The 13,065-nt window shown below is 33.6% G+C and overlaps 1 protein-coding gene across 5 annotated transcripts; it reads left to right on the plus strand.

Annotated features, from left to right (window-relative positions):
* Nucleotides 1-2,816: 2,816 nt before the first annotated feature.
* Nucleotides 2,817-9,754, plus strand: LOC122313519 (CLP protease regulatory subunit CLPX1, mitochondrial). 5 transcript variants are annotated; one of them, XM_043128605.1, is made up of 15 exons: nucleotides 2,817-3,675; nucleotides 4,196-4,257; nucleotides 5,164-5,264; nucleotides 5,497-5,516; nucleotides 5,686-5,736; nucleotides 7,059-7,133; nucleotides 7,236-7,313; nucleotides 7,525-7,581; nucleotides 7,663-7,733; nucleotides 7,826-7,925; nucleotides 8,080-8,184; nucleotides 8,559-8,704; nucleotides 8,864-9,002; nucleotides 9,246-9,401; nucleotides 9,493-9,754. In XM_043128605.1, the coding sequence occupies exons 1-15, from the start codon at nucleotides 3,118-3,120 to the stop codon at nucleotides 9,562-9,564; spliced, it is 1,791 nt and encodes a 596-aa protein (XP_042984539.1). In that variant the 5' UTR covers nucleotides 2,817-3,117; the 3' UTR covers nucleotides 9,565-9,754. The 5 variants fall into 5 exon arrangements, with proteins under 5 accessions (XP_042984539.1, XP_042984542.1, XP_042984538.1 ...); XM_043128604.1 differs by having other exon boundaries at nucleotides 2,820-3,675; nucleotides 5,437-5,516; XM_043128606.1 differs by having other exon boundaries at nucleotides 2,823-3,675; nucleotides 5,437-5,516; nucleotides 8,559-8,621; nucleotides 8,880-9,002.
* Nucleotides 9,755-13,065: the final 3,311 nt, after the last annotated feature.

The raw sequence follows: 13,065 nt of genomic DNA on the forward strand, positions 1-13,065 counted from the left end.
ATATATACAAGTATTTACAATGTATTCTAGGAAAGAAGCTAAAATTAAGCCTAACGTTTGCAAGGCAATTACACAGGATTTTTCTAGCTATTACAGGCTGTTTATTTGCTATTACAGACAGAGTTTCAGCCTAAAAATTGGTTGAGTGATCTTAAGCTTGATTGAAGAATCTTCCTTTATAATAGAGTGCTAATTTTTGTTTGCAACAATCAAATTTAGTTACATATCAGCTCAATCTCTGAAAATTTAAAAGCAAAATAGACTATATAGAACTATTTATAAAGTTGGTTATGTATGTCTTCAAACAACCCAACTTGTTTTTGCTTACAAAAATATAGAAAAAGATAACCTAGCATGTTTTTGCTTTACTTTATAACACAAATCTACCAAATGACCCAAATACCAGAACAAGTTCGACTTGAAGATGCACACCTGTAGTAAAATATTTCAAAATCTCAAAATTTGTCCATTGAGAAAGTAAAGACACGTTCTATAGAACATAAAACAGAAATAAATAAATAAATAGACTTAATAGATAACTAGAGGTGTAGTCCAACAATTGGGTGTGAGCCTGTGCACTCACATGCAAAATCAGAAAATCCCTCATCTAAACTGTTGTAAACAAGAATGTTTTACCTTAACTTTCTAACATAAGCATTACCTCCTTGAGATAGATCATCAGCATCAAGTGAAATAATATACTCAGTCTGAGCACCATTCCTATACTTTCGTGCTGCCAAGAGAAACTTTCCCTTATATGTGAATGTTGCCAAAAGAAGAAACCCATAAGCACTTGGACTTTCATTTCTCCCATAAGCACTTCATAATTTGACCTAAATAGAAACCCAAAAATCAATTTTACCACTATCATCCACAGGCACAGAGTAGGCATTTTCACTATATTTCAAAAATTGGAACATAGAGACATGTTGTAGGAAAACAAACGCTACCTGAGACCGTCGTGTGTAGAGGAGAATGTCGTGTGCAGAGGACACCGTCGGTGTATAGGAAACTGGCCAAAAGGTATAGGAAGAGATTTGGGGGAGATGAAGGGAAAATCTGAAAATGGGTTGCCAGCGTTGAGGAGAGACCGAAAATGAAGAAGAAAGCTGATTTCTTCTATTTTGATTTCCCCCTTCTTTTCTTATTCTTTTTTTTATAATATAATATACTAAACATCTGGCAATGCCACCTCAGCATGGTTGCGCGTTGGTTACAAACTTTTGGTTGTACGTAGCACTACTGTTTAAATAATAGGATTTGAGTAAGAAGATGAGGAGACTATAAAAAGTTAAAAGTAAATTTAGAAACTGAGGTGGTTTAATATTGTACATAACATTGTAAAGTTATTTTTATTTAATATAATATACTAAACATCTGGCAATGTCACCTCAGCATGGTTGCACGTTGGTTACAAAATTTTGGTTGTACGTAGCACTACTTTTTAAATAATAGGATTTGAGTAAGAAGATGAGGAGACTATAAAGAGTTAAAGTAAATTTAGAAACTGAGGTGGTTTAATATCATACATAAGATTGTAAAGTTATTTTTATTATAAAGTAGATATAAGTATCAAATAAAATCACGTCTATTTGTGAGTTAGAAAATACTCTAGTCACAAATGGATTACATAAAAACAATATCACAATCTGATATGACTTGATGTGGTTCATTAGATTATAAAATTGCTTTTATTGTAAAGTAGATTTAATGAATCAGATGAAACAACATTAATTTGTAGGATTATTTTTATATAATTCGTTTGTGGATGTAGCAATACTCGAATGAGTTTAGTTTTATAAAAAAAAGAAAAAATTTGTGGACGTAGAACTTCTTCAATCATATTGTCTCGATTTTGTAAAGCAAGTTTTTGTAATTCTTTTGGTTGATACAAGTAGGGTTGTAACCGGTCCGATCCAATTTTGGACAAAATTTAGGACCGAATCGGTATGTACCGATTTTGTATTTTCAAAAATCAATTATGCACCGATTACCTCCCTAAACCGGTACTTTAGGTTTTATCGGTTCCAGTCCAGTTTGGTCTGGTTTTTTAGTTTTAATATATTAAGTATGTTAGTATTACTAATGTATTTATCAAAAGAAATATATTGAGAATTTTAGGCAAGGAAATGTATTTAATATATATATTTTATATTAAAACATATCATCAAATAAATATTTAAGTTTAAGATTAAAATGTTATATTTTAAATTATAAATATATCATTTTATACATAATTATTTATAAAATATAATACAAAAAATATTATATATAATATTAAAAATTAATAAAATAAATATTATATAAATCGGTCCGGTCCGGCATTAGAAAACGTAAAACCGATTCCAAATCGGATTTAACTGATTTTTAAAATAAAAGAATCAATTCTAAACCGAATCGATCAAAAACTGAATCGTACCAACCGGTCTGATTCAATCCAATCTGAACCGATTTTTTGATTTTCAATTTATTTTTACACCCATTGATACAAGTGCTGGTTGAGTGCTTCTTTTCATTGAATTCAGAGGTGTACGCTGTACAAAAGTATACATTGCAGTGGACAAGGAATTGCTGAGTACACCAGTTATATAGATAAAATGATTAGTTGTGCATGATCTGATGATTCTGATTTTTGATCATCATGAGTGGCATTTTTAACAGAGTGATTAATCTTCTCCTTAGGTGTACTAAAAGGCTAAAAGCATTAAAACCGTTGGAGATGGATGCTTCTGTTGATGCTGAACCATGTTGCCTGAATGCCTTTTAACTGATTTGCTAAAACCGACGATGTCGTTTTATAATATCTTCAGTCTACACCATCGTAGTCTATTCTCGAGACGTCACAGTACCCAACCCTTTCTGTAAATAAGATATTTTCTCAGAAAATCTTTCGTCGGCTGCTTCTGTTTAATCCAATTGTATCTTCAAAATTCTCCAACCATACATGGAAATAAATCCCATATTCTAAAACACACGATTCCACTCCGATTCTCTTAAAACCCTTTCTGAAAATCTATTTTTTACACCTTTATGAGCCCCAGATTTCTGATTCTATCAGCTTAAAGTTTTCCCTCACTTTCCTTCGTTTTCTGAGGGAAAGGAAATTCTCGCGGACCCATGGCTGCTGCGCTCAGATCCAGACCTTCCAAGGAAACGGCTTCATTCTCGGTCACGCTGTTCCGCTGCTTCATATTCAACCACATGCACGCCGGTCGCGTTGCTAGCTCTCACTGCACTCACCGTACCAAGTGGGATGATCTCTATACGAACACCCCCTACCACTTCACTTCCTTTAAACCCGTGTCTTTATGTGGCGAGTTCATCGAAAAGGGTATCCAAGTATCCGATGACAGTCGGAAAATAACTCAGAGTTGTAATCTTGATAAGAATTCGAGGGAGAAATTGAGCACTAAGTGTTTTACCGTACTGAGCTCGGATGGGGACACACGAGAGGTGTGGTCCGGGGACGGGATGGTGATACGAACGGGCAATTCAAGCTCCCATGCGGTTCGTGGGAGTGGCGGTGCGAGCCCCGGGTCCGGCGGTGGTAGTTTCGGGTCAAGTTCGAAAGATGGGTGCTGGGGACGGTCCAATATGGGGAATAGTTTTCCGACGCCGAAGGAGATCCGTATGGGGCTCGACAAGTTTGTAATCGGGCAGGAGAGGGCCAAGAAGGTGAATTTTGTATACGTTTAGTTGGGTTTGCACGTCCATTTTTGGTTTTTATTATAGAGAGGCCATTGAGTCCATCCCTTTGTTTGTGCTAATAATAGTTTATTTATGATTGTTTGTTGACCTTGGATTTGAAGCTGATGCTTTTTCCCACATTTTGGCGTCGTTTGTGTGTACAGCATAAAGATGTGTTTTGGAAAAAAGTTAAGATGTAATTTACTTGTGAGCCATATGGTTCTGTTGTGTATGGCAGTGGCTTTCATTACTGGCTCATTTGGTGAGTGGCTTTGATTTCTAAAGATATGCGTATATAGAGGATAGATATTGTTGGTATGTTTGTCAGCTAATTTTGAAATGGACAATGGGATTGTTGCTGGATTGTGAAACGTGTTTGATGAGTCACTTATATTTAAGTTCGATGATTGATATCCTTTGGTCGTGATTGTCTATTCCAGTTAATGTTGTCTTCATGTGCAGAAATTATCTTTTTCACAGTTTTCCCAATTGTGTTGCTTCAATACAGGTGCTTGCTGTGTCTGTTTACAATCACTACCAGAGAATACATTATGAGTCCCTTCAAAAGTGGTTAGTTCGATATAACATTTCCTGTCTGAATATATTGTTCTTCCATTTCTTTTCTTCTTGTAGGGTAGTGTATTAGCCAAAAAAGGACATAGAGCAGTGTGGTCGCTAAAGATCAATTCATGCATTCTATAGTCTTATACTTGGTCAATGTCATGAAAATTAAGGTTGTGCAATGAAACTCGGGTTTACTGAACAGCCTCAGGATTCATACAGTGGGTCATAGGGCTTCAGTTTTCTCTAAACTCTACCACTGTTGTGTTTTCTGCCTCTCTTTTCATGTATGTGGTGCCAGAGAACATAAAGATTAATGATTCTGTCATATTTAAGTTAAATGAAAAAGAAACTTAATGTTAACCTAATGCTCAGTCTTATTAAGCATATACAGAGAATCTGCAATGTCAATATTAATAATCTTGTATTGTGTAATAGCTTCATATTGCTACTCTTACGAAAGTTGTACGTCTATACATTTAGGAAAGCCAAAACACCTGCTTGGTGTCAACACTCCATCGCCAATAAATATTTGATTTCACAATCAATGAAAAGAAGTCCTAAAAAAAATAGGAGGTGGATTTGAAGTTGTTTTTAAATCTTCATAAATGTATAGTCGTATGCATATTAATATAGTTAATTAAGTTTTGGCATGAATGGAATGATTGAAATGATGCACACCCAATTTCACTCATAAAATTGCTATGGAAGAGTGTGTCAATGCACCCACATACTGGGCTTGTAGAAATGGTTTCTTGACCTCCCTTTATCGGAGTGCTGTTAGGACACCTTTAGATTACGAAAAAATAGCTGGTGTGGGCAATGTTGTGTGCTTTCTGCTGTTTGCTTCAGTTAAACATGGTTGTTAGGTATAGATAATGATATCTAACATTTTGCTAATATTTGGGAAGCTAGGCCAACAGAAGAGTCAAGTGAGAAGGAAGCAGATATAGTGGATGATGATAGAGTGGAACTTGAGAAGAGTAACATCCTTCTAATGGGACCGACGGGCTCAGGTAATTTAGTGTAACCCATACATTTTAGCAATTTGAAGTATGTAGCTTTTGATGTTTCACTATGTTCAAGAATGTTGGTATTTGTCAGTGTTCTGACCACATAAATAACAGATGGTTTAGTTGATGTTGTACTACTCTCACTTGTTCTCCTTAAATATTATTTCAAGGACAGGGAAGACATTACTTGCCAAAACTTTGGCCCGCCTTGTGAATGTTCCTTTTGTTATTGCAGATGCAACTACACTAACTCAGGCACGTTGATGACATTATTCCTTTTGTTTTGTTGCATTTTGTGGATTCAGATTTTCTTTCTTGGTATGAAGATTATTTGCTATCTGTTAAATTCACACTACTGTAGTTGAGTATAAATCTTAATGGGGGTCGATTTTGGTTTGACCATGATCTCCTGTTTTATATGCAGGCAGGATATGTGGGGGAAGACGTAGAGTCTGTATTACACAAACTCCTTGCGGTAATCCTTTTTTTTATTAGTAAGACAAACCTATTTACTTATGTGCATCATAAGTTTGCGAAAAGCTAACATATCCCAAAAACTCACAGCCTCCCTTCAGTGGCGTATGTGCATGTCACTTGTGAATTGTGCTTTCTACTTGCCATTGGAATATACAAACTGTTTTCTCCTCGACTGCGGGCCATTAATTTGTGCAGGATGGTTGTCATACCTTATTCACTTGTATGTATATTAACTTCTATAGTGATTTCCACGGTACATACCATACTTTTTGCTATTGGAAATACAAATCTTGAGCCAATATTTTAGCCTGTAAATCTCCAAGTTACATTGAAAGGAAGTGGTTCTTATCTTGGTACCCAGTTATATTCTTTATCTGCATTGATAATTTTTTCAGGCCTTCACTTTGTACCTCAGCTCGTAGTCAGTTATTTTTTTTTTTTTGATAAGTAATATTAAATTTTATTAATGAAAGAAGGCATAAGCCAGGTACACTGGAAGTATACATGTGAATACACCGTTTTAAGAGGTAGAAAAAGCTACAAGGAAATCATGGAAGCTGAGACCATTGAACTCTAAAGCCATGGCCCACAAAAATAAAGTCTTCCATAGAAAACCCCTAAATTCTTCTATAGATCTTTCTTGGTCCTCAAAAAGCCTATTGTTTCGTTCACTCCAGATGCACCATAAGATACAGATGGGGGCCATTTTCCATAGTGCTGCAATCTGCGCTGTCCCTGATATCCCTCTCCAACTTGCCAATAATTCAGCTACCCTTCCCGGCATTGTCCATGCTAACCCCATCCTGCTAAAGAAATGATTCCAAGTGTCCCTAGCAAAATCACAATGTAGGAGGAGATGATCTACTGTTTCCCCACTCTTTTTGCACATACAGCGCCAATCCATCATTATAAGACCGCGTCTTCTTAAGTTATCAATGGTTAAGTAGTCAGTCATTTTAATATCCTTGAGTCAAGTAACCCAATCTTCCATGTCATCTTTGGGAACCACTTTTGCTGCTGTCTCATGTGGGTGCATGTTGCAGCGGGACTCCGTGCTATTATATTTAGAAAGTAAGATGGGGGTGCTGCAATAGGAACTTATTTATTAGTACAAGATTTTCTGATAAATTTTACATAATATAAACCTGGTATTTAGTAGTGCTTTGTTCTGTAATTCCTCAGGTAATATGTGAAAGGTTCTTGCAATGGAGCCAGTTCCTTTGTTGCCCTCAGATATAAGCTTGATCTCTATTTGTTGAAGTGCTGTGCATATGAGGGATAAATAATTATGGGTTATTTAATAGTGCATTTGTTTGTCAGGTTGCTGACTATAATGTGGCAGCTGCCCAGCAGGGCATTGTTTATATTGATGAAGTTGACAAGATTACCAAAAAGGTTCCCCTTTCTTTTCCTGTTCAATTCCCTCTCTCACATTTTTTTTAAACTTCCATCCTCTCTTTTTAATCCTTTCTATGTCTTCTAAATTCCACTTTGCAGGCTGAGAGCCTTAATATTAGCAGAGATGTGTCTGGGGAAGGCGTGCAGCAGGCATTACTAAAGATGCTGGAAGGAACGGTAGGTGCAATTTTTAAATGTAAATTGGAGATATGAGTTTATTGACAGTTCCTTGTAAGTTACTTATTGGACATGATGGACATGATGTTTGTACTCTAGAGGCCTTTGTCATAGACGAACATGTAACTAAAATGAATGACCAAATATTTTATTTGGTGGAGTGGGCTTTTACTTATTTACTGTCTGATCTACTAACTTCCATCCATTTTAGGTTGTCAACGTTCCTGAGAAGGGAGCTCGAAAACACCCTAGAGGTGAAAACATACAGGTACATGCGCTATCGCATTCTTTTTGCAGATCAGATTAAGATCAGTTTGTGATTATACTTGCTGTTATTGTTTCTTTACAGATTGACACGAAGAACATCCTTTTCATTTGTGGAGGTGCCTTTATTGATTTGGAGAAAACAATCTCAGAAAGGTTAGTCAATATAGAGACTAGGTTTTGCAGTATTAGTTTTTTGGACTCGAAAGGAATAGTAATTACTTGTAATTGTTTTGCATCCACTTAAGGCACCAAGATTCTTCTATTGGGTTTGGTGCTCCAGTACGTGCCAACATGAGAGCTGGTGGTGTTACAGATGCTGCTGTTGCATCATCTTTATTGGAGACTGTAAGTGCACTCCTGCCTTTCATTAACAAGTAACAGCTTACAGCCTCTTTCTCGTATAAAATATTTCTTAACACAAAACCACACTTTTTGTGATTCTAGTTTGTTGCAGCAGTTTTAGATATTGACATTCCATGGAAACTGTTGTTTTTGGCAGGTTGAAAGCAGCGACCTCATTTCTTACGGTTTAATACCTGAATTTGTTGGACGATTTCCCATCCTTGCCAGTTTATCAGCCCTAACTGAAAACCAACTTGTACAGGTGATATATTGTACCTTGTTTGTCTTGTGAAAAGAATTGTCTCACAATGGCATTTACTCAAATTTTATGGCATGATAAGGAAGATTGAGAATATACAGATCAAGGAGAGATATTGACACTAGAGAGCTGGACAAACGCACTGCATTGACAACCATATTACATTGTCATCTCCATGGATAAGTTTAGAGGCATCTAGTATTTTCTTTTATTGCATCTTCTTCTTAACTCCATTGGTGTACATGGTGGGAAAGTATTTTTTTATGTGATTGGTCCTTTTAATTATACCTATGTAAATGTGATCATTCTGATATTTTCATAGGTATTTTATTGTACACAAATAATGTCATTATTAATCCTGCAATAATGTTTTATAGGTCCTTACAGAGCCAAATAATGCCCTTGGGAAACAATACAAAAAGATCTTCCAGATGAATGGCGTAAGTTATTCATCTGAGGGCCCTCTTTCTTCATTGCTCATTTTGAGCTCTATTCATCCATTTAACAAGTTCATTTCTTGCATGTAAGCTTATAAAAAAAAAGTTCATTGCTTACATGTTTGTCCTTTCTTTGCTTGTTCACATTAGAATTGCAGAATCCATTGCTCATTCATAGTCTGCAAATGTTATTATTCAGAGCTACATTGGTATAGATGTTATTATTTAGAGCTACATTGGTATAGATTTTACTCTTTTCAGGTCAAGCTGCATCTAACGGAGAATGCCTTGAGATTAATTGCTAGAAAAGCAATCTCTAAAAACACCGGAGCTCGAGGTTTACGGTCAATATTGGAGGATATATTAATGGATGCCATGTACGAGGTGTGTGAATTTTCTGCTTTACAATTTTTCTCTTGGTGTGAAGTGAATAGATTACAGTAGCTGTTGCAATTAGGATTGCAACATAAATGTATAAATTTTAAAACTGCTACAAACAGATGAAACCTTGACTTAGGCAAGTGGTGAACAAAGCTCCGAGTCCTTTTTTTCCTCATTTTAATTTTACGGATATACATTATATTCCTCCTTAGAACATTGAAATCGATGATTTAAATCCTTTTGCAGATTCCCGATATTAGAACAGGTGATGACATAATAGATGCAGTAGTAGTTGATGAAGAGGCTGTAGGATCCGAGGGGCGGGGATGTGGAGCAAAGATCCTGTACAGCAGGGGTGCATTGGATCGATATCTTTCACAACAAAAAATAAAGGATTTAGAGGTGCCTACTTTTATGGCAGAATATGACTTAGCTAACAGTTTTACATTACACAAATTTGAAGTGTCTAATAATGCTTTTATTTGCTTTTCAGGCTGCTGTGGAGGGGTCTGATGGAGAACCAGAAGTGGAAATAGAGACGACTCCTATTGTTGTCAGCATGTAATCTTTGGTAAACTTTATATGTATCCTTATCTTTTGTACATAATAAGTTATGAATTAATTTAACATTTATATAATAAACCAGCAATTGTGCTCCGAATGACAGACACACACTCTTCCAATGGTGTGCAGTGCTTGATTCAATTGTCCATCAAATAGAAATGCTGCTCTATCTTAAATTTTGTTATTTCCAATCATATGAGCAGAGGCTTTTTATTTGAGTGATTTGTCTATAAAGCCATTTAAAATGCGACATATCAAATTTGGCATCATTCCTTGCAGAAAATGCTGCATTAGTATATATGATGTTTGATCATTGTAAAAGGCATTTGACACCTAAATCGTGGATTAAAAAGTTAATATTGTAGAGACCGACCAATTAATTATTCCTGCATTACCATGTGTCTATACTGTTGAAGTGTACCAACCAGAATTACCCTTTAACTTCATGTTCAATCAAAGGGCACTGTACACTTCTAAATGCTGCCCTTCTGACTCATGGTGGTGGTGCCTATATTCTAATTCATAAATTCACGAGGTTCTATGTAATATGGTAAATCTATTTTATGATAAAAGTAATTTTATAATTTGATGTATTATATCAAGTTATGTTTACTTTTGTGTAATTTCTTTGTGGTAGATGCGATTCTCTTTTAGTTTTATTACCTTTTCAACTCAATGGGAAACACTATTAACTCCAAATTGAGAATGAATCTATGTGAGGTCATATGTTCTGTATATAAATGAGCAACGATACTTTTTGGTATACACTAATTGATGTGACAAATTTTGAATAAATCCAAGTTCAATGAGATCAATGAAAAACTATTTTAAAATATAACACAACAATTTATGTAATCCAAGATAACAAAAATATGTAAATTGAACAAACTCCTCAAGGATCAATTTATAATCTTTTGCTGCATGGTGTATTTAATAAGGGCATCCCACTTCTTCCTCTAGTATTCTTAAATTTGTTAGCATTGATATAAAAGTAATATTACATACAGTTGTGAAATGCGCAAATGTCGTATAGTTATTTTTGAAAAAAAGTAGAGTACACTATTAAAAAATTATTATTATTTTTATATAGGGTCTTTATTTATTTTTTTCAAAATAATTACACGGCGCTTGTATACCTACAACTGTAATGATCATTTATCTTGGAGGGAAATGGGGCAATAACTTTCATCATATGTGCCACTTGCAATTGTATGGTACGTCTAGGACCAACTATATAAACAATGAACATTTTTTTAATCTTTATATAAAGTAAATAAATACGGGAAATTATTTTTGAATTGATGAATTTGATTGACGATTTATACCCATTTAAAAATTTTTTTTAATGGTTAAAGAAGTGAATATTATTGAGTTTATAGATTTTTTAAAAATATTAAAAAAATATTTGAAAATAAAATTAAAAACTGCAATTACAAGGATCGGTTAGAACTCTCGATTCAGTAGCAATATCCAATAAATATATAGAAAGAGTAATCAAGAAAGAAATAACGTTTTAACACAATCTTTTTCAATTGAAGTCGAGGAAAAAGAAAAGAAAAAAAAAAAGTGTAAAATGTGAAGTCTGTCTCTCTATTGGTAGCCAGGTGGTGTTGATCATATGCTGTCCTCTCCATCATTAGTCCATCTGTAACCACTTTTTTTCTTACAACTCCTGTTAAGGATCAAACATAAAGAAAGAACTATATAAAACTTTAATGTGTTCGCCCATCATCATGTCTTTCTAGAAAGACAAAGACATGCAAAAACATCATAAAAATTAAACAAAAAAGGATTTAAAAATTTCAAATCCTTTAGGAATATCTAATAAATAGTTTCATTACCACATTGGTTATGAAATATATGTACATCAATATATGTAAATAAAGCAAAGAACTCCATTTCTGTCATTTTTACCAAATAGAAGAAAGAAAGAGGTTAATATATATATTCGCTATATTATACTTTGAATCAAAAGAGAGAAAAGTAACAATTTTAAATCACTGAAAATCAATCTACCTCTTGAATTGATTTTGTAAACGAATAAGAAAAAGAGTTGTGATATATCGACAACTCTTTTATAATTGTTTTACAACTTAATTTATAATCAATCAATGTAATTACGCCACCCCATTAAAAATAACTTCAATTTTATAATTACCTCTCATTTGAAATAGGCTTGTAAAACAGTTACAAAAAAGTCTTGAGTTTATTAATTTTTTTTTTTTAAAAAAAAAACCATAATCTATTAATCAAACCATTTTTCAAGCCACTAGAAAGACATAAGAAATAGGGTAGCAACTTAATAGAGAAATGATATTTACAATTGTAGAGTGCACAAGTATTGCTCTATGGCTTTGAAAAAAGTAAGTAAATATGATACTCACATGAAAAAAATTAATTTTTTTAATAATAGATCTCACTTTTTTAAAATGATTGTACGACGACTTAAATATTTCACGACTATATGTAGCATTACTCAACTTAATAAGTGAGAATTTACTATCACAATTTAGTGAAAGCCAGGTCCTTTATACCTCCAATAGAAAGTTGATACAATAGAAAGTAAAACATAAAAACATTGGTTGGTGATTGGGGTGGCCAAAAGCTACCTCCGGGCTTGACAGAACCACCCTGACATCGGGAAGGGGTTGAATTGAAAGGCTTCAACGCCAATTTGCTAAATTTGAAATATCCGTTCTAATTTGCCAAATCTAACACTTTGAAGGCATCGGATTTCCTTAAATTCGACTCCAATTTGTGTAGGCTCCGATCCAACTCTGACTCTGCTTGTCGGAGCAGAGTTAGATTTAGGCTTTCTTTGAGTCTTTTTTAGCTTCATATTTAACCCATTTTAAAATAGAATTTTTTGTGGGCTTTCAAATCTCAAATTCTTCAAAAAATTAAAACTAAACTAAATAATTCACTACTAATTTACTTCTATACTAATATCTAAATTATTTTTAGACTAGACTTATACTATAGTATCTAATTACATGTTATTCTATTATAGTATTACAAATTATTTTTAGTGTCTAATTATATGTTATTGTACATTAGTATTACATGTTATAATATTAATGTCTAATTTATTTCTAATTTAATTAGATACTAGATTTTCTTGTGTTTAATTATATGTTATTATAGTTTAGTAAATTTGTATGTGTCATTAACCTATTATACTAGACTTATTTAAATAATAGTATCTAACTTATTTCTATACTTGATTATTTATATTATACTATAATGTTTACACATACTAAACTATTATTAATCTATTTATATTATAGTATAAATATATTATTTTATAGTAATTAGCTCATGCTAGTATATTATTGAATTTAATTATATAAGTTATAGTTATATATAATTATATTAATATATGATAAATATATAAATACATATTTTTTATAATATATATACAATATCAAAGTCATATTTAAAATTGAAGAGTAAAGTTATGGTCGGAGTTGGTCCGACGACACCTCGTATTCTAACTCCAACT

Source organism: Carya illinoinensis, chromosome 6, assembly GCF_018687715.1.
Source record: "Carya illinoinensis cultivar Pawnee chromosome 6, C.illinoinensisPawnee_v1, whole genome shotgun sequence".
NCBI lineage: Eukaryota > Viridiplantae > Streptophyta > Magnoliopsida > Fagales > Juglandaceae > Carya > Carya illinoinensis.